The 26,689-nt window shown below is 45.1% G+C and overlaps 2 protein-coding genes across 2 annotated transcripts in view; one reads left to right on the plus strand and one right to left on the minus strand.

The window, feature by feature from the left end:
* Nucleotides 1-26,689, plus strand: part of LOC141106756 (uncharacterized) — a 171,238-nt gene that overhangs the window by 109,902 nt on the left and 34,647 nt on the right. The window lies entirely within an intron of this gene.
* Nucleotides 1,241-25,351, minus strand: LOC141104614 (uncharacterized). Its single transcript, XM_073594258.1, has 6 exons — nucleotides 25,158-25,351; nucleotides 20,404-20,483; nucleotides 19,021-19,118; nucleotides 17,650-17,764; nucleotides 16,982-17,086; nucleotides 1,241-7,925 (listed from the first exon to the last, which is right to left on the minus strand). The coding sequence occupies exons 2-6, from the start codon at nucleotides 20,432-20,434 to the stop codon at nucleotides 6,730-6,732; spliced, it is 1,545 nt and encodes a 514-aa protein (XP_073450359.1). The 5' UTR covers nucleotides 20,435-20,483; nucleotides 25,158-25,351; the 3' UTR covers nucleotides 1,241-6,729.

Genomic DNA, 26,689 nt, shown 5'->3' on the forward strand with positions numbered 1-26,689 from the left:
AAATAGGAGGATACTTGCAGTTGTCTCGGAGTTCAGTCGATGAGCCAGGTGTTATCGGTTCTCAAACTTGGTAGATCTTCCAGATTTGTTGGTACATGAGAACCATCAACCTGTCCTGGCATCATTCTTTTCTTTAGGATCAAAGGGGTGTTGGCAGAGACCATCTGACCAATCGTCTGGTCTAAGGGGTGGTTGCTGGGAGGTTACTACTTTTGTGACCATGTCTCAGATACAATTTTCGATAAGTATTCATATCTTTGAATAGTTAGTTTACAGACTGCTAACGTCCATATTATGGCATGGAATTTGCTTCAGAATAAATATAAACATGGCAGGTTTCTGATGCCTATTCTTCCTAGGAGGAATAAGGGGTGCCAGTGGTTCCCCATATGATCTGACATAGGGGTGTCTGAACTTGAAATGTTACAAATTAACCAAGGAAAGTAAACGTGTCCATATTCTGGTTGTGCTTTTGTTATTTTGGAAGTTATGGAATATACTGGAATGATGGACTCTACCGAGAGACAGATATGTGTATTGTGCAGATTCCAGCTATGGTATTTACGACCCAATGTCTGTTAGTTCTCTGGATTGCTCAGCTTGCAAGAGGGTGACAGTTTTATTAGTCTTTCCAAACTTAAATTGTGGATTGGGTAATGGAAAGGTCTGTGTGTCTGATCAATGGATTGATAAGGTCCTGGCCTCAGTTAACAGTTTGTGTATTGTATAACTGAAAGAAAAAGGTGAGGGGGGGGGGGGGGGGCAAGGTCACTCTGATATGCCCTTCACATGACAACATGGCTGAGAGGAGCCAAGACATGACAAAATGACTGCCACACACACACATAGCTGTGGACCCAGTACGCATGACCATTACAGAGGGATCTCCAGCACACAGCCTGTGATTGATGGGCTTAGCTCTGTTCCTGTGTGAAGGGGGGTGTGTCCCTTCCCTTCAATCAGCTCTCAGAGCTCTCCTCACTGAGCTCTGCAAAGTGTAACATCAGCTCTCCTCCCCATTTTTTCTAACGGCTCAGATAATCTTTATAAATTATGGACTTTGAATGGATGTAGAGAAGACTGTAGATAGACAGGTACAATTTATGTGGGAGGATTTGTTTCATCTCTGTGTATCACCTGAGGCCAGTCACTTCACTGGGTATATGGAAGGGTTTACAACCACTGTAAGCCTCTTGTCAGAAGGTATTTGAAGGAGTATGAAAAAGCAGATGACAAAAGGTTGAGATTGAACTTTCTAAATTTAATGGATACATACAAAATTCTTATAGTGGGTAGCAGTCTCTTGTATCGTCTCCCAAAATGTTGTCAAAATGCACAGCGGATTACAGAAGCTGGGATACATTTGCAGAGAGAATAAAATATAGGTCTAAACAAAATTACTTGTGAAAAGGTTCAGATCATACGGTGGTTTCTGGTTTGCTTTGTCCGTATAAATATTGCCTTCCTTAGCTCACACTGAACCAAAGTTACCTTTTATATCTTCTTCCCTCTAAATACATTGTACAACGGTGGTCAATGTGCACATGGTGTCGGAACCAAAAATACAGAAAAGACCAGATTTTTAGAGCGGCTCCAGTCTGGAATAGCCCCATACACGTCAATGAGGGCTCAGTGGACAGGTGCAGCAATCGGTGAAGAGGATTTACACCGAGGTAAGGTCAACAGTGCTGTAGGATGTGGCTCTTCTACACAGGTTCGGTTTGAAGCTCGGGTTGGGGTGTTAGCGTAGTCAAGTTGAGTAGAGGTGGATCAGAGGACTTTACTGTAAAAGTGGGCTGATCAGTAACTGTACCAGTCTGTATGAATCCTAATATCACAGTATAAAGTTACCAAATAATGCTATCGTTAGGCTCGAGGTGCCTGTGCCTAGGCAGTTATGCAATCATTCAGATGGAGGCAAGAGGAAAAATGTTCCAGTCCTTGTCTTGAACTCCTGTAATTCTCCAGCAGCTCCTAAAATGAGAGGCTGAAATAGGGGGCTGATACAACATTGTGTAATCACAGCCAGGGATATAATAGATTTTTATTTACATTTAAATGATTACATCATCTGTGGGTATGCAATGAACAAAGGGTCCAGGAAGAACATAGTGACCCTGGACGGTGCCTGAACAAAAATGGTTCTGTCCTTTAAGAGAAAAGTACAAGAAAGTATTGTCAGAAGGGAGTACTGTGATCTCTGTAAGACCGAACTAATACCTAGTGTATTTACATTGGCACAATATATAGCATGTGTGCAATTAAAGTAGTTGTGAACATAAAGTTGTGTTAAAAATAATAGCAGTGCGTTTAAAAAGTGAGTTAAAGCGGAGGTCCGGCCGTTTTTTTTTTTTAAAGTCAGCAACTACAAACACTGTAGCTGCTGACTTTTAATAAGGGCACTTACCTATCCAGCGAGACCGCGATGCCTTGCGGCTTCACTGCTCGTTTCCTACTGCGCATGTCGCGCAGCGCTTTGTGAATGGCCGTGTTGTTTTCTGGGACACACACATGTCCCAGAAGACAACGGGGCAGCTCGCCGAAGAGGAGGAAGTGCAGGAACAGCGCCGCAGAATAGGAAGAGGCAAATTAGGAAGACTGCCTAGCAACAGGCATTTCTGGTAGGTAAAAAAATTTGTTTTTTCCAAATTTTTTTTTATATATTTTTTGGAGAATGTTTTATTTTAGGGTGGAGCTCCGCTTTAAGCTCAAAATCCTTAGGCCCCTTTCACACAGGGCACGACTGTTTAGACGGACTCCGCTTGGTCAGCGGGGATCAATCCATTGTTTTCCGCTGAGCAGGAGGATGGCAGGTCTGTCTCCTCTCACTGCTCTGAGACGGACCTGTCAGAGCCCTACTGTCCTTCTATGGGAGATCGGATGAAAACTGATCCGCCTGTCCATTTTCATCCGATCAACAGATGGAAAATCATGAATGTTTCAAATTTGTTATTACTTTTCAGAAAGTGAAGGAAAGGGAATATTAGGCTTTTCCAAAAAAATAGCAGTGTCTGCATTTTTCTTTACATACTCAAACATTTACTGTATAATCCTAAATATGCCTAAAGACTTAGCTTCCTGTGAGTCACTGAACTAATATTAAGTTGTATAAGCACCGTTTCTGAGAACTGCTTTACATCTGTGTTGCATGGAGTCGACCAACTTCTGGCACCTGTGAACAGGTGTTCCAGCTCAGGACGATTGCACTACATTCCACAATTCCTCTGCATTTCTTGGTTTTGCCTCAGAAACAGCATTTTTGATGTCACCCCACAAGTTTTCAATCGGATTAAGGTTAGGGAATTGGGCTGGCCACTCCATAACGTTAATCTTGTTGGTCTGGAACCAAGAAGCTGCTCGCTTACTGGTGTGTTTGGGTTGTTGTCTTGATGAAACCCCAATTTCAAGGGCATTTTCTCTTCAGCATAAGGCAACGTGACCTCTTCAAATATTTTGATTTATCAAACTGATCCATGATCCCTGGTATGTGATAAAATAGGCACAAAACCATAGTATGAGAAACATCCCTATATCATGATGCTTGCGCCACCATGCTTCACAGTGTACTGTGGCTTGAATTCAGTGTTTGGGGGTCGTCTGATAAACTGTCTGCAGCCCCTAGACCCAAAAAGAACAATCTTGCTTTCATCAGTCCACATGTTGCACCATTTCTCTTTAGGCCAGTCCATGTGTTATTTGGCAAATTGTAACCTCTTCAGCACCTCGGTTTTTTCAACACTGGGACTTTGCGGGGGCTTCTTGGCGATAGCTTGGTTCCACATAGGCGTCTTCTAATTATTACAGTACTCACAGGTAACTTTACACCTTCTTTTATCACCCTGGAGCTGATCATTGGCTGAGTCTTTGCCATTTTGGCTTCGATCCATTTGTATGGTAGATTTCCGTTTCCTTCCACGTCTTTATGGTTCTGGTTGCCTTTTTAAAGCATTTGATATCATATTAGCTGAGCAGCCTATCAGTTTCTGCACTTCTTTATATGTTTTCCTCTTTCAATTAACCACTCGCCACCTGCCCACCGTCAAATGACGGCTGTGCGGTGCGGCTCTCGTTCTCGGTGGACGTCATATGACGGCTTCCCAGAATGACCACTCTCGCGCGCCACTGGGGGCGTGCAGCGCGGCGGCTCGCGGTGTTGCTAGGACACGGCGCAACCCCAGCCGCGGCTCTTTAACCACATGTAAACACAGAGATAATTGGCGCTCCTCGCCTCACGCTGTCAGAGTGTGAGGAGAGGAGAGGCGATCAGCAGCATCTCCTCACAGGGGACAGCTAGGTATGTAATCGGGGCACTGATCATCAGTGCCCTGATTACAATTAAGTGCCCACCAGTGCCAGCAATGATTGCCCACCACTGCCAGCAATCAGTGCCCACAAGTGCCAGCAATCAGTGGCCAATAGTGATGCCAGTCAGTGCTGGCTATCAGTGCTCCCCATTAATGCCCATCAATGCTCATCAGTGCTGCCCATCAGTGCTGCTTTTCTATATTACTCCACTAGAACAGTGCAATACCTACATCTGTTTAATATTTATTCCAGTACACTCCAATTAGGTGGAACTGTACCTGTAGAGGCAGCAGTTCTATACCCCATCCGTACCTATATCCACAGCGCGGATTCATTTTTATATTCCTGCCGCCTATCTGTGCCCACCAGTGCCGCCTATCAGTGCTCATCAGTGCCACATATCAGTGCCCATAAGTGCAGCATATTCATGCCTCCTCATCAGTGCCACCTATCAATGATGCTCATCAGCGCCCATCAGTGAAGGAGAAAAATGATATTTACAAAATTTACTGACAGAAACTAGGAAAAAATAAAAAACCCAGGAGTGATTAAATACCACCAAAAGAAAGCTCTATTTGTGTGAATAAAATAACAATTTCACATGGTTACAGTGTAGCACGACCGCGCAATTGTCATTCGAAATGTGAAAGCGCTGAAAGCTGAAAAATGGCCTGGGCAGGGAGGGGGTGCAAGTGCCCAGTATTGAGGTGGTTAAAGGGGTTGTAAACCCTTGTTTTACTCCAGAGTACTGCATCTGTGTCCATTCACACAGAATTCAGGATTCGGCGCCGCGTCATTGGATTTGATTGACAACAGCGGGAGCCAATGGCTACGCTGCTATCAATCTATCCAATCAGGACACGAGACACCAGCTAGAGCTGGTGTGCTCGTTCCCGGCCAGAGAAAGATCGGGTCAGGTAAGTAAAACAGGGGCTCGAGCACCACAGAAGGTTTTTCACCTTAATGCATAGAATGCATTAAGGTGAAAGACCATGAGGGTTTACAACCCCTCTAACGTTTTAATCAAAGTACACTGTTCTTCTGAACAATGTCTGGAGCAACCCATTTTACTCCTATTTTCCGAGAGAAATGCACTATACCCAGCATGTGCAACATTTGCTGCCTCCATCCTTATATAAGGGCCACCTGTATGACACCTGTTTTTTCAAAGACTGAATGACCTCACTTACTGAACTCCATACTATTGCTATTATTCTATTCTATATATCCTATGCTATTATTTGGAGCACGCTTTCAATTAATGATTCAATTACACCAAATCAGCAGCATGCATGTCATGACTGTTGTATCTGTTGGTTTTCTAATACTGTACTACATCGACTAATAAATTATTTGCCATATAGCAATATAATTTATACCAAAAACAGTGATTGATCTGGTTAGTGATGTTGGACTGCTATTATTTTGAACACAACTGGATAATGGTATAGACACTTTCTAATACAATTTTAACTATGCAGGCACCATACCTACGTTTGCTTAGTTTCAAAAATATTTCTTGCCTTTTTAACAAGGTTAAAAAGTTCTGTCATGTGACTATACATCTCTTCTTCCTGATAGTGGGGGCAGGGTTACATGACACTGTGCAGACACACATAGTCTATTCAGCCTGGGGGGTGGCTGTGATTCGGGTTGATGTGTGGCAGGATGTAATTGGATGGGGGGGACATGTCTGTTTAAGATCAAGAGGTGTTTTTCTGTATTTGCTGAAAAATAAAAACTATTGGATGGACTGGTGTCTTTATTCAACCTTACCTACTATGTAATGCAGCCACCACTTCTAAGGACTGCTATGCTGCAATGTACATTTCTGTTCTTGAGTAAGGTACACTTTACTAGATGTAGAAAATTGACTATAATATTAGGTGTATTTGTTTCCTGTAATTATGTAGTGTAGATCATTTAAGCAGCACTTACAGAGAACATATAACATTAGTTCCCTGTCCTCTAAAAAAATCTTTACAGTCTAATTTTCAGCTACAGTCACATAAAAGCGATATTGGTTAAAGGCCGACTAAGCTTCCACTACGATTTCAGAGTGGCGTAGGAATACACTATATACACTACATATGAAGAAAACATGCAATCTCCAGGCACATCACGAACCCTGGTATGAACAGAACCTCATATCTGTGAGGGAAAAAAGGTGTATTTGCTTAGCCATTGTGAGGCATGAAGGATTCCATGAAAGTATCTGGTTAGCTGCTGTCTTTAGCCATGGAAAGGAACCTGTTTTTTTTTTTCAGCCACCAGAAGCCTCCTCTGCCCCTGGCAGTATAGAGTATTCCCAAGCTATAAAATTCTCAGGCAGACTGATTACGACTCTGTGGGAGACCAAAGCTACTATAACAATTTCAAAAGCTTTTCAACTTCTTGAAAAACATTTGCTGCAGTTGCAACTCATCACTTGTGACAGCTGAGATGTGACATGAGACAGTTTTTCTTTGAAAACTGTTTCCCGCATTCGGAACACGAATATGGCTTCTCTCCAGTGTGAGTTTTCTTGTGTGCGCTGAGACTCGCACTGTGCGCATAACACTTCCCACATTCCAAACATGAAAACGGCTTCTCACCAGTGTGAATCGTTTGATGAGAAACAAGATATTGTTTACAGGAAAATCCTTTTCCACATTCTGGACACGAATACGGCTTTTCTTCCACGTGGCTCCTCTGGTGTGAGGTGAGCCTTTGCCGTCGGGAAAAGCATTTTCCGCACTCTGGACAAGAATAAGGCTTCTCCCCCGTGTGCACTCTTTCATGTTTAACGAGGTGGGATTTCAGAGTAAAACATTTTCCACACTCAGAACAAGAAAATGGCTTCTCCCCCGTATGACTCCTCTCATGAATAATCAGCTGAAGCTTCCAAGCAAAACATTTCCCGCAGTCAGAACAGGAAAATGGCTTCTCGCCCGTGTGAATTCTCCGGTGCCTGTCAAGATTTGATTTCTCTCTGAAGTCCTTGCCGCAATCTGAGCAGGTAAATGGCTTCTCGCTGGTGTGAACTCGCTCATGCTTGGCAAGAACCGATTTTACTGTAAAGCATTTACCACACTCAGAACAGGAGTAGGGCTTCTCCCCTGTGTGACTTCTCTGGTGGATGGTGAGCTGGACCTTCCATGCGTAACACTTCCCACACTCTGCACAGGAAAAAGGCTTCTCTCCTGAGTGAGTGCTCTGATGTGCATCAAGATTGGACTTCTGTTTGAAGCTCTTTCCGCATTCAGCGCAGGAGAATGGCCTCTCTCCAGTGTGGATTCTCTGGTGTTTAATAAGTCCGCCCTTCCAGTAAAAACACTTTCCGCACTCTGAGCAAGAATACACGTTCTTTCCTGTGTGAAGTCTCTCATGGCCGATAAGAATGCGTTTCTGCGAAAAACTTTTGCCGCATACGGAACAATGGAATTTTTCACCCTCCTGGCTTTTGGGATGAGTGGTGGGATAGGAGGGATCTGGAAGACTACCACGATGTGTAGAAGGACTGGATGGTAATGGATGGGAACTCTTAACAGTGGAGTCTTCTCCTGAAGAATCGTCTTCTGTTTCACACTCCAAAGACATAAAGGGATGATTCTCTGGGTTATTTCTGTGTTTTGGTCCATCTGAAGGCAAACAGACATTTATGGAAATAAGAGTTGTTAGCAAAGGATAATCATAACAATATCTCTGTATGTTTCTGGAGGTGAATCATTATTACGCTACGCAGGTAAAAGCTGCACTGAACTTGGTGGGGTGTGGCTAAGGCTCCATTCACATTTTGTGTTTTGGGATACCTGCAATTCTGCCCGCAATCTAAAATCACACTGCAATCACAAAATGCACGTTCGGGTGCCATTCATTTTCAATGGCACCTAAAATGTGGTGTGATTATCGTGGCAAACCGCTATGCGCGAAGCATGTTGTCCAAAAAGGGGCAGGAGCTTCTTTTGGGAAACAAGCTTTGTGCGTTGCGGTTTACCGCTATTTAGCATGTGATAAATATATAGATATCCGGCAAAACAGCATCACGTTTTAGGTGTCATTGAATATGAATGAGCTTTAATAATACTACCCAAGAGCAAACTTTATACAGTATCTCACAAAAGTGAATACACCCCTCACACTTTTGTAAATATTTTATATCTTTTTATGTGACAACACTGAAGAAATTACACTTTTCTACAATGTAAGGTAGCGAGTGTACAGCTTGTATAACAGTGTAAATTTGCTGTCCCCTCAAAATAACTCAACGCACAGCCATTAATGTCAAAACCACTGGCAACAAAAGTGTGTACACCCCTAAGTAAAAATGTCCAAATTGGGACCAATTAGCCATTTTCCCTCCCCGATGTCATTAGACTCATTAGTGTTACAGGGTCTCAGGTGTGAATGAGGAGCAGGTGTGTTAAATTTGGTGTTATCACTCTCATTCTCTCATACTGGTCACTGGAAGTTCAACATGGCACCTCGTGACAAAGAACTCTGAGGATCTGAAAAAAAAGAATTGTTGCTCTACATAAAGATGACCTAGGCTATAAGAAGATTGCCAATACTCTCAAACTGAGCTGCAGCATGGTGGCCAAGACCATACAGTGGTTTAACAGGAGAGGTTCCACTCAGAACAGGCCTCGCCATGGTCGACCAAAGAAGTTGAGTGCACGTGCTCAGCGTCATATCCAGAAGTTGTCTTTGGGAAATAGATGTATGAGTGCTGCCAACAGTGCTGCAGAAGTTGAAGGGGTGGGGGGGTCAGCCTGTCAGTGCTCAGACCATACGCCGCACACTGCATCAAATTGGTCTGCATGGCTGTCATCCCAGAAGGAAGCCTCTTCTAAAGATGATGCACAAGAAAGCCTGTAAACAGTTTGCTGAAGATAAGCAGACTGAGGACATGGATTACTGGAACCATGTCCTGTGGTCTGATGAGACCAAGATAATAGAATTTTTATAGCGGCTTACCTGTGAAATCCTTTTCTTGGAGAACATCACGGGACACAGAGCACCATAGTAATTACTATGTGGGTTATAGACCACCTTCAGATGATGGACACTGGCACACCTCAAACAGGAAGTTGCCTCCCTATATAACCCCTCCCATACCGGGAACACGTCAGTTTTTGTAGCAAAGCAATATACCCCAGAAGAAGAGGGGAGGGACCTCTGTGTCCTGTGATGTACTCCAAGAAAAGGATTTTACAGGTAAGCTGTTATAAAAATCCTATTTTCTTTATCGTACATCACGGGACACAGAGCACCATAGTAATTACTACATGGGAGGTCCTATAGCAATGCTATTTGAGGGGAGTGAGACACAACCCGTAGGGCACCAACAGACTTGAGGACCTATACTGCTGCCAGCAGCACACGGCGCCCATAGGCAATATCCTCATGCCCTTTTTTACATCTACTTGATAAAATCTGGTGAATGTGTGGCTTGCAGACCAAATTGTAGCCTTGCAGATCTGAGCCATGGAGGCCTGGTGATGCACTGTCCTAGAAGCAATAACCGCTCTAGTAGAGTGCACTTTGACATGAAAAGGTGAAATCTTACCTTTTAACCATTAGGCCTGTATTATAACTTGCCGAATCCACTTAGCAATAGTGGATTTAGACGCTGCCTGTCCCTTCCTAGGACCTTTTGGCAGCATAATAAAACATCAGTCTTTCAGAACTGAGCAGTCTTTAAATAGACCTTGACCGCTCTCACTAAATCAAGACAATGTAGTGAGTTCTCTACCCTAGAACCTGGTTTTAGAAAAAAACGTCGGTAGGACAATATCTTGGTTTAGGTGAAAACCTAAAAACACCTTAATAATTAAATACGGCTTCTTTACAGGAAAGAGCAGCCAACTCCGATACCCTTTGGCAGAGGGTATAGCAACCTGACACACTATTTCCCTTGTCAGAAGGACCAAGGGAGTATGCTGTAACGGTTCAAAGGGCTGTTTTTGAAATACCGACAAAAAACGAAGTTCAAGGTTCAAGGGAGGTCTAAATAGCGGAATAAGCCACATTACCCCTTGTATGAAAAACCCTGGACCAAAGAATGCGAAGCAAGCAGTCTTTGAAAAAAAAGACTGATAAAGCCGAGACTTGCCCCCTAACAGTACTCAAGGCCAGCTTCATTTGTACTTGTAGGAAAAAACAAAAATTCTACCTATGTTATATTTCCGAGGGTGCCAACCCTTGAATTCACACCAGAAAACATAAGCTCTCCAGAGTCTAACATTTTTTTTCCCTCAGTTTAGGCCGATACGTATTCTACATATTTTTGGGAAGAAAAAATTGCAATAAGCGTTTATTGATTGGTTTGCGCAAAAGTTATAGCGTCTACAAAACAGGGGGTAGTTTTATGGCATTTTTATTAATAGTTTTATTTTTACTAGTAATGGAGGCGATCAGCGATTTTTATCGTGACTGCGACATTATGGCGGACAGATTGGACACTTTTGGCGCTATTTTTGGACCATTCACATTTATACAGTGATCAGTGTGACGATCACACTCACGGAGGTCGCGGCGCACACAAACCGCTTCTTAAAGGGCAACGTACAGGTACGTTAATCTGCCTGTATGTGCCCTTCTGCCGACGTATATCCGCGTTAGCCAGTCGGCAAGTGGTTAATGAAAGTAGAAATCACTGACCCGGAGAGACTACGTCTCTTCAGAATGTGGGCTTCAATAGCCAAACCATCAAACTTAGAGTTTGTAATTTAGGATGGAATATCGGCCCCTGTGAGAGTAGGTCTGGCCATAGTGGAAGGGACAATGGATCCTCCACCGCCATCTTTACGATTTCTGCATACCAGGACCTTCTAGGCCATGCTGGGGCTACAAGAATTACCGGCTTTCTTTCCAGCTTGATCCTGCAAAGAAGCCGTGGCAGCAACTGAATAGGGAAAAAAGCCTAACTCAGTCAAAACTGACCCCATGGGGTCACCACGCATCTGTCTCGCATGCGAGTTGATCACTTGTCTTTGACATAAAGTTGACCAACTACATGTTGATCCTGGATGCCAAAAAAATCTAAGTCCGGTATCCCCCATCTTTGGCTTATAGCCAGAAAGATTTTGGGGTGAAGGGACTACTCCCCCAGGAACAACTACTGGCGACTCCAGTAGTCCGCTGCCAATTCTCTATTTCCGGAATGAAGATTGCCGAAGCCCAAGCTAGAATATGGTCCACCACTCTCTGAGCTGCGTGACCCTTAGTGCCCCCTTGGCGATTGATATAGGCCACAGCTGTGGCATTGTTGGATTGGATCCTGATAGGACAAGCCCGTAACCTGAATGTTCAGGGCCTCAAAGCCAGACGCGCTGCCCGAATCTCTAGGATGTTGATGGGCAAGGCTTTTTCGGTTCTGGACCACTGTCCCTGGACAGTTGTCTTTTTCCAGTATTGCTCCTCAACCTGAAAGGTTGGCATCTGTCGTTGCCACTTTCCAGGTAACTGGTATGAAGGTTTTTCTCTTCTGCAGATTCCCAGATACCGAGCCCCAACTGAGGCTCTGGGACACCTTTGGGAACAGCTGCATTGGCAAATGTAGAGCTTGAACCGTTTTGTTCTAAGCAGACAGGATACTGTTTTGCAACAGTCTGGAATGGAACTGGGCATAGGGAACCACTTTGAATGAAGCCACCATCTTTCCTAACAACCTCATGCAAAGGCGAATGGAGGGATCTCTTTTCGACCTGACCATCTGCACCAGCTCTCTTATGGCGTTAAACTTTGCCTGAGGCAAAAACACCTTTTTCTGGGCTGTGTCTATGATCAGACCCATATACTCCAGCCTTTTCAGTGGTTTTAAGGAAGACTTCTCTAGTTTGAGAATTGAACCCAGATTTTTCAGGTATTTGTAATGCACACGCTTTGCTCCAAATGAGCCACCGACTGGTCTATTAGCAATAGATCATCTAGGTATGCCAAGACTGTTATGCCCTGTGCCCTTAACCTGGCTAGAGGTGGGGCCAGAACTCTTGTAAACACCCGGGGCGCTGTAGCTAGCCTGAAGGGCAAGGCTACAGACTGAAAATGCTGCCGTTCTACCTCGAACCACAGAAACCCTGGGCGAGAGGGAAATATAGGGACATGCAGATATGCATCCCTAATGTCCATAGACGGCAGAAGTTCTCCTCCTTGTAGGATAGAATCCACTGACCTGATCGACTCCATGCAAAAGGAGTGGATCTTCAGCAACTGATTTAGATTCTTTAGATCTTGAATGGGACTGACATCTCCATTCGGTTTTGGTACCGTAAAGAGGTCTGAATATGTGGGGAGTTGTATGATCACCCCTTGAGCCATTAATCGGGCTAGTGCCCAAAACAGAGATTGTCTTTTCCCTGGATCTTTGGGAACGTTTGACCTCAGGAAACGAGACGATGGAAAGTCCCGAAATTCCAGTTTGTACCGCAGAGTTACCGTGGAGATGACCCATCTGTCCTGAATGTCCTCTAAGACAAAAAACAAAAGGAGAGGAGCGCCGCTAAGTAGGTTGATTTATTAACAATTGACAAATAAAAGTATCCACTTACATGTAAATATGGTATGTGCAGCAAGAGGGTACATTCCAAAGTGGGAAGGTAAGAGGACAATCATCGATTCCCAGGGACGCCCCAAGCCTATGCCGCAAATCGGAACACAGTCTGTCTGCGCAGAGGAGCGGAGCAGCAACCCAGGAAGGGGCTGGTGATGTATAGTGGTGGGGAAGAACACAACGTGTTTCCGAGCTTGCGCAAGGTCCGTACGGCACATGCATGCTCCTTTTTCAAGGTAGGGAAGAAGCAAGGAGCTATTTATAGCAGGCATCTGACGACTGAGAAACACTCACAGCTGATGGAGCTGGTATTGTTTCAGCATATGACTTTTTTATTACTTTTTTTTTTTCTTTTATTTTAATCGCTTCACTGCCTCTGAGCGCCAGTTTATCTTGTTTTTATGCTGAATTTCCTCTAGGCAGACTTCTGAAAACTGCAGAAGTCTTCCCCCCACCCTGGCGAGGGGGGGCGCCCCTTCATAATGAGGCTTTAGAATTCTGTTTTGCAGGCTTCTGGCCCCAGGACTTCTTTTGAGCCTAGGCCTGACCCTGAAGTTTTCCTCTAGAGTCTGACTGCGGAGGCCGTCGCCACTGCCTAGAGGTGGAAGCCCCTGGCGCAGGAGAAAGAGACCGTTTAAATGAAGGGCGTTTATACTTTCTTTTGAAAAGAGTACTTTTCCCACTAAAAATCGTTTGGATGTATTTGTCCAAATCATCCCCAAATAGCCGATCACCATGAAAAGGGAAACCAGTCAGGAGCTTTTTACATGGTGCTTCGGCTGACCAATTTTTTAACCACAGGATTCTATGCATGTGTACTGGCATAAGCGTAAGGCGGGACACCTGGTGAATAGAATCTTTAATGGCATCTATGGCAAAGCATAATGCTTTAGGTAGTTAGGCCAAATCCTGGGCTTGTTGTGCAGGAACCTCTTTAAGGGCCTGTCTAAATTGGTCCTTTAAGGATTGACAGATGCCTATTGCAGCGACTGCAGGTTGAGTAACGGCACCTGCCAAGGAAAAGGCAGATTTTAACAGGAATTCCAACCTTTTATCTGTTGGATCTTTAAACATTTGTGCATTGTCTACTGGACAAGTTAGACTTTTATTCACACTGGAAATCGCAGTATCAACTGCTGGTACCTTCCGTTTTTTGGTGAATTCCTCCTCCATGGGATAGAAAACTAAAAATCTCTTTGGAGGAAGAAAAATGCTTATCCAGGTGATCCTATTCAGCATAAATAAGCTGTTCTAGTAATGCATGGACAGGAAACGCATGCAAAGGCTGTGAAGGTTTTAAGGAACCCAAGGAAGAAACCAAGCTTTTAGCAGACTCCGTTAGGGGTAGCATGAAAGTAGAACGAACCATCTCCGTAAGAGTTTGTATCAGCAACTTCTCAGATTGTGAGGCTGAAAAAGGTTCATCTACCGTTGTTTCCTCCGCAGAGGAGTTATTGGTTTGTCTTTCCTCCTGATCGCCTGAGGGTAACACCTCATCCTGTACCCACTGTTCCCCTTGCAAAGGGTCTAAGGTGGGGGAGGGGGATCTAACACGCTTCCTATCCATTTGAATGGAGGATGCGATTAAAGCCGCTAATCTTCCCTCTAAGCCCCGCAGGGCAGAGGAAAAGGCATCTTCAGTCACGTAAACAGGGGCTGAGATATAAGCAGCAGCTGCACCACCAATTTGTGCTAATGACTCACCCTGGCTTGCCATAACTGGTATTTCAGGCGAGCATGACAGTGTGAAGACACAACTGGAGTTCCTAGCGTCTGGGGGTGAAATCTTTGGTACTTTGGGGTGTCTTTTTTGGTACGCATAGTCCTAAACACAAAAGCAGAGGCACTATTTAAATGCACTATTTGCTGAACATAGTCTGACAGTATAATGCCGCTATATAAGTTCAGTCTAGTGCTGGGAAAAAAAATGTCCTTTCATATTAGGAATGCCCATTTTTGCACCCTTACATGCCCCACCGCTCCTGTGTCCCAAGTCTAGCCAGCTTGCTTACTCCTCCTACACAGCCAAGGAGAGACAGCTCCAAGTAATATCTCCTCCTGCTCTTGCATCGTGCGTCCTCGTGGACACGGTGCTGCTCCTAGGCCCCGCCCCCCCTTTTGTTTGAATTTTCAAATGTTTCCGCGCATGCAGGTGCAGACCCAACACAGGGGTGGGGGGGGGGGGTGGTGGTGATGAGACAGAGCCCGAAGACAGCTGGCAGGGGAAAAAAACTTCTGGAGCTTAAACCAGGACCTCCGCACCGCCAACGGCGAGGGGGGGGGTATTACAAGGGGCGCCACAACAATTATTGATCCCTAACCCCACATGGTCCCACCAGGGGGGTGAGATGCAGGATGGCGGATCTCTTACCTGGCACTGAGCTGAAGTGAAGACAACAGATAAGATATATGCATATACTCCCTCTAGTGGAGGATTTAAGGCATGACAACATTTTTCCATAAGGAAGAAAAATCATAGGTGGACTTTTTCTGTTCCTATACTTCTTCCCTTACCTTATCCTCGGCTGATGGCTGAAGTCAGACAGATCCAAACTTCACCCATCACGGCGAGCTGCGTTTAGCAAACCTTCAAGGACCTGGTCTCTTTTTATCGGGGTTCCACTCCCTTGGACCTGTATAGCACCCCTCAGGAAAAACTTTAGGTAATGTGAACATGACCAAAAAGCCCTGGATCCAGGGGTCCAGCCCTGCAAAAAGAGGCGTTACAGGCAAAACCTTGTGCTTCGTATATGAGGCCCGGGTACTTTCCACCTTGGTCTCAGTGGCACTTTGGATGGATCCCGTCTGTGGAGGCTATTTAAATCCATGGATCAGATCCTTCCTGGAGCTCCTGAGAGCACATCTTCACTCGAGACCAACACCTTAGACACTGGCGAAAAAACTGAGGTGTTCCCGGTATGGGAGGGGATATATAGGGAGGCAACTTCCTGTATAGGGTGTGCCAGTGTCCATCACCTGAAGGTGGTCTATAACCTACATAGTAATTACTATGGTGCTCTGTGTCCCGTGATGTACGATAAACAAAAACGTATTTGGTTCAGATGGTGCCAAGCGTGTGTGGTGGAAACCAGGTGAGGAGTACAAAGACAAGTGTGTCTTGCCTACAGACAAGCATGGTGGTGGGAGTGTCATGGTCTGGGGCTGCATGAGTGCTGCTGACACTGGGAAGCTACAGTTCATTGAGAGAACCATGAATGCCAACATGTACTGTGACATACTGAAGCAGAGCATGATCCCCTCCATTCAGGGACTGGGCCGCAGGGCAGTATTCCAACATGATAACAACCGCAAACACACCTCCAAGACGACTACTGCCTTGCTAAAGAAGCTAAGGTTAAAGGTGATGGACTGGCCAAGCATGTCTCCAGACCTAAACCCTATTGAGCATCTGTGGGGCATCCTCAAACGGAAGGTGGAGGAGCGCAAGGTCTCTAACATCCACCAGCTCCGTGATGTCGTCATGGAGGAGTGGAAGAAGACTTCAGTGGCAACCTGTGAAGCTCTGGTGAACTCCATGCCCAAGAGAGATAAGGCAGTGCTGCAAAATAATGGTGGGCACACAAAATATTGACACTTTGGACCCAATTTGGACATTTTCACTTAGGGGTGTACTCACTTTTGTTGCCAGCGGTTTAGACATTAATGGCTGTGTGCTGAATTATTTTGAAGGGACAGCAAATTTACACTGTTATACAAGCTGTACATTCACTACTTTACATTGTAGCAAAGTGTCACTTCTTCAGTGTTGTCACATGAAAAGATAATACAATATTTACAAAAATGTGAGGGGTGTACTCACTTATGTGAGATACTGTACATATCTGTTAACCACAAAAGTGTCTTCTGACAAAAAAAAAAAAAAGTATATAGACAAAGCACAGATTCAATGTAGAAATCAAAAATAAGGGGGGAACTTATATAATCAGATTATTCTGCTCATTTCTGATCAGATATACTCCACAGAGACAACACATTAATACAAATATACAGAACCATATATATTGAAATAAGTGGCTACTATGTATATATATATATATATATATATATATATATATATATATATATATATATATATATATATATGTATATGTATATATATATATATGTATATATATTCCTCACCTGTGCTGATCTCTATAGGAATTTCCTCCTCTTTAATCCTGGCATGTCCTTCTCTCCTCTCCTCAGCTTTGACGTCTGTCTGAGCAGCTCTGGTGTCTCTGGTGTCTGTGAATAAAGATGAGAGTGAAGTCCCCTGTACTGAGATGTATGAGTGACCCCAGAGAGTGTGTGTGGAGGGGGGGGGGGGGGGGGGGGGAGACTGGTCACATCTCTTGGCTCATAACTTACAATGACATGATGTGAGGAGGAGAGCTGGAGTCTCATAGAGGCTGATGGCTCCTGACTCCCCCACTGGGCACATACTGCACTGGTTCAACGCCAGTCACAGCTAGGGTACATAGAAAACAATTGTTTTTTATGTGCCCTGTTCACATTACAAAGCAGCCAGTAGCTGCGGTGTGACGAGCTACAGTAAAATGCAGACATGTAACATTTTACTGCAGCACACTGGAAGGCACCACATGTCACTGCACAGTAGTGCAGCTTGCTTTGCTGCTGTTTGGAGTTATAATGTGTTACTTTGTGACACTGCAAATAAAGGTAAAATAAAAAAAGGGGTTAGCAGCACTTAAACATGCATCACACCGCCCCCTCACTGCACTGCAAGAAAAAAACGAAGCATTTAGTGTGTGGGCAGTGTGAACAAGCCCTTAGAATGTATTACTCACCTGTGCTGATCTCTGGAGGAATTTCCTCCTCCTTATACGACTTGTCACCCCTAGCATCCATCTCTTCCTCATCCTCATCTTTCACTTCAACTTTAATAATAATCAGATTGTCGCCCTGAATAAATCAAAAAAAATAAAAACAGCGCGTTATAATAAAAATTAGGGTTGTCCCGATACCACCTTTTTTAGGATCGAGTACAGGTACCGATACTTTTTTTCAAGTACTCGCCGATACCGATTACCGATACTTTTTTTGTTAATGTCACATGACAGTGTTTTTTTTTTTTTAAACAATGCTTTCTTTTTTTTCGGGGGGGGGGGGGGGGGTAGGGGGTGAACGGTGTCTGTGTGTTTTTTTTTTTTTTTTTTTTATTTACATTTATTATTTTTTACAATAATATTTTTTTTTTTATTCTGTATTGCAATATGTGTTTTTTTTTGTTTTGTTTTGTTAATCAGCCCTGTTGGGGGCTTTGGTGAGATATCAGGGGTCTTAACAGACCTCTGATATCTCCCCCTTGAGACAGAGAAAGAGACCGAGGATAGAGATTCCCAAGTCCCTTCCTCTGCAGCCTCAGCTGCAATGAGAATGAATGGAGAGAAGACAGTGGCTTCTCTCGATTCATAAACTGACACATCGTAATCACAGGAGATTACAATGTTTCAGTTATGTGAATGAACAGAGTCAGCTGACTCTGTCCATTCACAAAGGAAGGAGGAGGAGGACAGCACAATGGAGGGGGACAGCGGAGAAGGACAGCACAACGGAGGGGACAGCAGAACGGAAGGGACAGCAGAACGGAAGGGACAGCAGAACGGAAGGGACAGCAGAACGGAAGGGACAGCAGAACGGAAGGGACAGCAGAACGGAAGGGACAGCAGAACGGAAGGGACAGCAGAACGGAAGGGACAGGAGAGAGGGACAGCGGAGAGGGACAGCGGAGAGGGACAGCGGAGAGGGACAGCAGAACAGAGGGGGACAGAGAAGGAGAAGGACAGCAGAACAGAGGGGGACAGCGGAACGGAGGGGGACTGGAGGAGGAGGCGGTGACAGTCAGCTGTGATCACGTGTGGGGGAGTTACAAGCACCGATCACCGCTGTATTTCACTAAAGCAGCTGAAAGCTGCGGGGGAAGAAGCTTGTAACTCCCCCACACTCCGATCATCGCTGACTTCCAGGTATTGGGGGAAGCATCGGGAGCATTTGCCCGAGTACAAGCACTTGGGCAAATGCTTGGTATTGGTGCCGATATCGATACTAGTATCGGTATCGGGACAAACCTAATAAAATTTATATTATATCATACTATAGAATCAAGAACCTCAGGTCATATACAGACAATGTTTTAGTAAGTGTTTACTGCGATCTACCTGATCCTCCTGAGGGATCTCCTGAAGTTCCTGTGTGGAGTCCTGGGAATACAGAGGACGGGGACATCTCTCTGGGGGATTCCTGTTATTGGATCCCTCTGTGGGAAACACAAATATAGTCAAACACTATATGGCCATAAGTATGTGGACAACCCTACAAATGAAATGAATGAGTTCAGGTGTATCCAGTGAAAGATCCTGCTAATGCTACACCATGAAAAGACAACTGTACAGCATGAAAAGACAACTGTACAGCATGAAAAGACAAGTGTCATAGACACTCTAAAAACCTTTTGTGCTTCCGCATGACAAATGTTGGTGCTTGATGTTAGAAACCAGTAGATGATGGGGGCTGGCGCTGTGGTGGAAGTACCTATATCACACACTGCATCCTCATGTACAGCTCAGTAAGGCTGGTTCAGTGTGGCTCTCAGGCCTGCCACTGCACCCGTCACACATACGGGTGTAACGACCAAGCAATTGAGCTGTTGGGTGGGAGAAGCCCGATGTGTGACTCCCGTGAAATTGACAGCGAAAGGCGGTGGGCGGATTCCATAGCCACTAGACAGCCCAACAGTGGTCCACCCACAGTCATCTGCGGTCTATTACAATGAAGGCAAATCTGATGGAAACTAGTCTCTCAATATTGCCCATCAGATTCCGTCCACTGTCTGTGTCTAGCCCCAGGTCATTGGTTGCTGGGATGCTGGCAGCCTGCATCTGCACCACCACTGAAGCTAACAGACAAGACAATAATAACGTAAACACACAACCCTACTCTGAGCACTCTGGCATGTCTCTGTTTGCCAGCTTAGAGTTATACTCCAGATTTATTATGAACTGGTGTTTATTCTTTTTGGATTCGTCACAGCCAGTGACAGATTCTTATAGGGCCAGTTCACCTTTTCAAAATAAATGAAAAAGCAAACTAACTCTACATATCCCGGCTGCTCCTCCAGACCTCACCGCACAAAGGCAGGTGTGATGAGCTGTTCTGCAAGTGTAGACACTGTACACGCCAATACACATCCCCAGAGTGGGTATCCATCATAAGGCGCTCAATGGCAAGTGCTCATTGGCCAGCATAGTCACAGAAATTCCCCCCATTGTTTCTGTGTCTTTATAATTTCCCTTTGGGATCAATAAAGTTTTCTAAATCTGAATATCAGAGGATGTGGGTATCTAGGTCAGTGATGGCGAACCTTGGCACCCTAGATGTTTTGGAACTACATTTCCCATTACGCTCAACTACACTGCAGAGTGCATGAGCATCATGGGAAATGTAGTTCCAGAACATCTGGGGTGCCAAGGTTCACCATCACTGATCAAGGTGGATCCTCAATACTCTTCTTTGCTTTACAAGAAATGAAAGTCTCCTCTTACCCGGTGATGTGAGGGGCAGCCAGTGCTTCATCCTTGAACAGAGCCTTGTATCCTTCTATATACTCCTACAGTTGTCACTACTGCAGAAAGAAACAGTTTGTAAAGGTGCTGCAAACAAAGTAAATATATTCAGTATCAAGTCTAAGTTTAGTCAACTTTTTCCTACGAATCAGCACAAGGGACAGTACTTGCAGAAGTGTCCCCTGTGCTGGATGTCCTAGTTAAAATTCAAAGTCATCTGCCCACCCATACCCCCACAGCTGTGATCTTTCGGTGCCATGGTGGTTATTAGCGCCGACAGACCTGTCCCAGGCTTTTGTCAAGAGTAACGGCTATACCTGCCCCCTCCTCCATTCATAGAAGTTGTACTATCGCTTCCATGAATAATAAAGCATTCTAAAAATGGAGGACAGGCGAATGAATGAGAGTGCTTTTCCTTGTTGGAGGCTATAGTTTGGTTCCAATGAATGGAGGAAGGTGGAGGGACATAATCAGCACTCTTGACAAGTGCATGCGACAGGTCCCTTGGCTCTACTGACCCCTGCACCACTAAAAGATCATCACTGGGGGGGGATTTGTATTTCAAATAAAACGGCAGGCACCAGGGACATTTGTCATTAAATGTACGTAGTTGACTAAACTTATACCTTAACCATTTCAGATCCGGAAGGTTTACCCCCCTTTATGACCAGGCCAATTTTTGCGATACGCCACTGCATTACTTTAACTGACAATTGCGCAGTCGTGCAACGCTGTACCTAAATAAAATGTATGTCCTTTTTTTCCCCACAAATAAAGCTTTTCAGGGGTATTTGACCACTTCTGCATTATTTTTTTTTGCGCTATAAACAAAAAAAGACAGGCAATTTAAAAAAAAAACTAAACAAAATGTTTTACTTTCTGCTATAAAATATATCCAATAAAAAAAAAATCGAAATTTCTTCATCAATTTAGGCCAATAAGTATTCTGCTACATATATTTGGTTAAAAAATACCAATAATATCGAATGGTTTGCGCAAAAGTTATAGCGTCTACAAACTATGGGATAGATTATTTTTTTACTAGTAATGGCGGCGATCAGCAACTTATAGAAGGACTGCAATATTTCGGCGAACAAATCGGACACCTGACACTTTTGACTCCTTGTGGGGACCAGTGACACAAATGCAGTGATCAGTGCTAAAATATATGTACTGTCACTGTACTAATGACACTGGCTGGGAAGGGGTTAACATCAGGGGCAATCAAAGGGTTAAATGTGTTCCTAGGGAGAGCTTGGTTACTGTATGCGGGGGGCATTTACTGTGGGAAGACAGAGATCCGTGTTTCTGCTTAGCAGAATCACAAGATCACTGCCTTCCCTAGTCCCTTGTTTACATAGGCAGACTGCGGTTCTGCTTGTGCCTCGAATGATTGGCGGGTCCTGGCGGACATTGCGTCTGGCGGACCTGCTGATTGGCTCCTGCTGTGTCCAGTCACAGCGGGAGTGGGTTGCTGGGAGCGCACGTGCACGCCCCAGACCCGGAAGTGTAGAATCTCGTACATGTACGTGATTCTGCACAGAGCAGCCGTCCTACTGCAGTAAATGTATGTGGGGCGGTCCCAATCTGGTTAAAGCAGAATTCCAGCCTGATACCAACTAGCCTTAATAATTGTCCCCCTACTCCCTCCTACTGCTGACTAACTTGTGTAAAGCGTGAGCACGCGTTGGCGGGGGAGCTTTCATATTTTTTTTTTATTGTTTATTTTACTTTTTTATTTTTACACTTTCTCTTTAAAATTTTTTTTAATCACTTTTATTCCCATTGCAAGGGAGTGGTTTCATAATTATCAACCAGCTGCTGCACCTGCAGGGCTCTAATGAGTAAAGTGGCAAGGTCTGCATCCTTTTAGGCTGGATTCACACCTATGCATTTTAGTGCTTTTTGCATATTTGCACTACAGAACGTGTTCCATAGGAAACCATGTTAAATCTGCAAAATGCAAAAAGCACTAAAAATGCATAGGTGTGAATCCAACCTGAGACATGATTTGCTTTTTCGGAATATCTCACCAAAAATTACATTTTTGTTGCAGGGGATGCCTGAAATCTGACTTGCATCTTAGTGCAGACTTCTGGGAAAAATCAGTGAGCCAATCACACAGGAAGGAAATTTTGTTTCTGGCGGCATTCTGTACAATACCTCCAGGTAGCCATATTGTATTTTACAGAAAATTATAGAGCTGCAGATTGAAAAGGAAAGGTCATTTTTAATAACATTCAATTACAATATGACTTGTGTCTCAATTATCTACGCTATGTTATTTTGTTGATTTTTTTCCCCCATGAAAGTGGAGTTCCCTTTAAAGTGAGGTGGATTAATAGCGAGTTGCAGAAATGAATTGTGACTGTCGGGCAAACATGTTTCTAAGCTTGGAATGTCTGGGATTTGAAATCATCTATACACATCTCAGTGGGTAAAATAAACTTTTCAGGTTTCTGCAGCTCTGAGATAGGTAAACAATCATGTGACACACGGGTCTTGGCCTATCTGAAGTCCAGTCTCTCTCAAAAATCATCTTTTATCATTTAAAAATCATAAAACCCAGACAACTGACACTACCAAATTTTGGACAGCCTCGCGGTTCCAATAGCAAAAAACCCCTTATGCAGTTTCTCGTCCAACTTCATTGAGTGGCCATATGTCTTATTTCGAGATCTAACATTCGTTTCCTCCCAATGCTAGAGTCATCATTTAAAGATTTGTATATCGCGATCTTATCCCCTCTCAATCGACTCTTCTCCAGGAAGAATTAGTTCAATGTTTGCAGTTGTTCCTCCAAATTGAGGTCCTCCAGCTCCCTTAGTTTTGTTGTCCCTCCTTGGGCCCTCTCCAGGTCCAGCACATCCTTCCTGAGGACTGGTCACCAGAACTGAACAGCATACTCAACATGTGCCGTACCAGAGTTTTTAAAAACTCTGTAAAGGGTTCTAAATCTTATTGCGACTAGGGCCTGGTAAAGGCTTCCAAAATCTTACACGCCTCAACGGTAAAATAAAAAGTTTATACTTACGCTATAAAAGCATGGGAGTACAGAATATGTATTGAAATACTGGGAGGCTGTGGATAGGGCTGGGTGTCACTGCAGGGGATGGGGGTTAGGGGGCTCTGCAGCAGACTTGGTGGCCCTGTAAGGGATAAGATTTCTGGAGGGAGCTGGAGGCAACTGTGGGAGATGTGTCTCTGGAGGGGGCTGGGGTGCACAGTGTGACACTGTTGGAGGTAGAGGGCACTATCGGGGGCTGGATGATCTGCAGGGGGTTACTCTGCACACATTTGCAAATACAAGCATAAGCTACAGGTAACAGGGTGCCTTGCCAGGGCCTGTAGCTTACGCATGTATTTGCAAATGTGTGCAGAGTAAACCCCTGTTTTTAAACACATACTTTTAGACAGGCCAATTTGGTTGGTCGCCGGCTTTTCGGTAAGGAGAGCTAGGAATTTTCTTTGGCCTTTTTTTTGATTAGGGGCACTGCAGCCCACTATGGAAGGTTGGGTGACATAGTGGGGGGCTGAGGGCTCTCAGGGGCACTATGGAAGGCACTGTGGGTGCTTTGGGCTCTCAGGGGTTGTGTGAGTGGTTTAGGGGCACTGCAGGCCATTATGGGAGGTTGGGTGGCATCGTGGAGGCACTGTGGGGGTGGAGGGCTCTCATGGAACCTGTGGGAGGCTTAGATGCACTGTAGACCACAGGTGGCATTGTGGTGGTTGAGTGGCACTGTGGGGGCTGAAGGCTAACAAGGATCCTGTGGGAGATTTAGGGGCACTGCAGGCCACTATGGAAAATTGGGGGGCAATGTGGGACGCCGGAGGGCTCTCAGGGGCACTGTGGGATGTTGGGTGGCATTGTGGGTGCTTAGGGCTCTCGGGGGGTGCTTTGGCAGGTTTAGGGGCACTGCAGGCCACTATAAGAGGTTGGGTGCCATTGTGGGGGCTTAGCTCTCTCGGGGGCCCTGTGGAAGGTTTAGGGGCACTGCAGGCCACCATGAAAGATTGAGTGGCACTGTGGGGGTCTCGTGGGAGGCTTAATTGCACTGTAGGCTACGGGTGACATTGTGGGGGTTGGGTGGCACTGTGTTCATTGAGGGCTCTCAAGGGTCCTGTTGGAGTTTTAGAGGCACTGCAGGCCACTATGGGAGAATGGATGGCACTGTAGGGGTGGAGGGCTCTCTAGGGTCCTGTGGGAGGCTTAGGTGCACTCTAGGCTACAAGTGGTATTGTGATGGTTGGGTGGCACTGTGGTGGCTCAGGGCTCTCAGGGGTTCTGTGGGAGGCTTGGGTGCACTCTCAGCTACAAGTGGTATTGTGATGGTTGGGTGGCACTGTGGTGGCTGGGGGCTCTCAGGGGTTCTGTGGGAGGCTTGGGTGCACTCTCGGCTACAGGTGTGGTATTGTGGTGGCTGAGGGCTCTCAGGGGTTCCGTTGGAGGTTTAGGGGTACTGCTGGGCAATATGGGAGGTTGGGTGAAGGGCTCTCAGAGGTTCTGTTGGAGGTTGAGGGCCACTATGGGAGGTTGGATAGCACTCTGGGAGGTTAACAAAGCTGCAGCTGGCTGGAGGCACAGGGGTTGAGAGGTATTGGTTTGAAGGGCACATTTCCATGAGCAGATCAGCCAGAAGATGAGGATTTGTTGATGTCACATGACCACCCCTCCATCCAATCCACACAGAGTGCTGGGACCCCCTTCTCTCATAATAAGAAGACATTATTACCTCCTCCTAAGTGGACACACACTCTCCAACCTCACACCCCCTCCAGCAGCTGCTGGAAATCAAGAAAACTTGCACTAAATGCTCCAGCCTCTTCTTTCATTGAGCTACCCGAAAATGGCCTCTCTTGCTTAGCGAGCTCTGTCTGGCTCGATACTCCGCGCATGCGCGGACTACAGCAGCTGGCTGCGGGGCTCGATGAACCAGGTGAATACAGAGAAACGGCAGAGCACGAATCCATCTTTAAGCTTCGGCCATTTTCTCGTAGTACAATGTATAGCAACGCAGTCTCTGGTTTTATAAGTGCTATTGTTTTTCAGTATTATCAGCATTGTGCTTTATTTTACCCTGAATAGCAACAATATAAATGAATACATCTATAGGAAATTTTCGAGAGTTTTAAATTCGAAGACTAAATGAGGAGCGGCCATTTTGTTGTAGCCTCACATTTGTCTGGTAGCTCAGTCACCTAAATTGGTATTGTCTATTGCATGAAACAAGAATGAAGTGCTTTGTGAGTGATCCACATTTCTATTTATGTATCATATCAACATCTATTAGTTGTCCTCAGCAGAGGAGGTGGCCATGTTGTAGCTCAAAGGAGGTATGATGATGAGGAGGAGGGGAACTGATGGGGATGTAAGGCTGGAGAGTGCATGTCCAGTGAAGAGGAGGTAATAATGTCTTCTTATTATGAGAGAAGGGGGTACTCAGCACTCTGCATGGACTGGATGGGGGGATCATGTCACCTCCACAAATCCTCATCTTTCTGATGCGTAGAACATTAGATTGGGGGGCTCCGCTAGGGTGTATGGCATTGGGGGCGTATTCTCGAGAAAGCTGCCAACCATGATTTGGCACCATAAAAATTTGGCGATCAGCAATTTTACATTATGGGTGCACTTTGCCAATGCAAGACAGTTGGGGCTGTGGCCCCATTTGCTGCCATGGAAGAGTCTAACAGGTGTGTGAAAGGATCCTTTCACACAGGCGGTAGAAACAGGCAGGCGATCCTGTGTTTTTACCACCTGTCTACAAGCGGACGTGTTGCAGATCAGATGAGAACCCATTGCCACAGTCGTGACCCTTTGCATCCTGGTGCAGCAACGTAAACGCTACATGTAAAGTTTGACAGGTGGCACTACCTGTCAAACACTCCAATGTAAGTGAATGGGGCCATGATGCACCATTGCTGTTTGGCAATAAGGTAAAAAAAAAAAACACACACAAAAAAGAGGCATCAGTTCTGTACACAGACCTACCATTATGGGGCTGGGGTAAGTAATCCATGGACTACAAGTGTGGTGAAGTCACAAGCTCCTCTGCTGGGTGGAGCCACACTGAGCCACGCTAGTTTTATTTAGAATGCTGTGAGGTGATGAACCCTGCAATTCGGGTAAGTGGTGGGGTGGTTTGAGGATGGAGGGTTGGGGAATGTGCTCATGTTTCATGATACGCTGTAAAATATGGTCATGAAGGTAAACTTAGGCCTCTTTCAGACATGGGATTAGGGGCAGACTACAATCTTCTAAGGG

The sequence above is a fragment of the Aquarana catesbeiana genome, linkage group LG08, assembly GCF_042186555.1.
Source record: "Aquarana catesbeiana isolate 2022-GZ linkage group LG08, ASM4218655v1, whole genome shotgun sequence".
NCBI classification, from domain to species: Eukaryota; Metazoa; Chordata; class Amphibia; order Anura; family Ranidae; genus Aquarana; species Aquarana catesbeiana.

Bases quoted from the DNA above. Each gene is read 5' to 3' on its own strand.
- LOC141104614 (XM_073594258.1), bottom strand. From the start codon at position 20,434: ATGAAGCACTGGCTGCCCCTCACATCACCGG. The intron at 19,119-20,403 runs GTAAGAGGAGAC...TGTTTCCCACAG, and splicing joins GCTGCCCCTCACATCACCGG to AGGGATCCAATAACAGGAAT. The intron at 17,765-19,020 runs GTAGATCGCAGT...TGATTTATTCAG, and splicing joins AGATCCCTCAGGAGGATCAG to GGCGACAATCTGATTATTAT.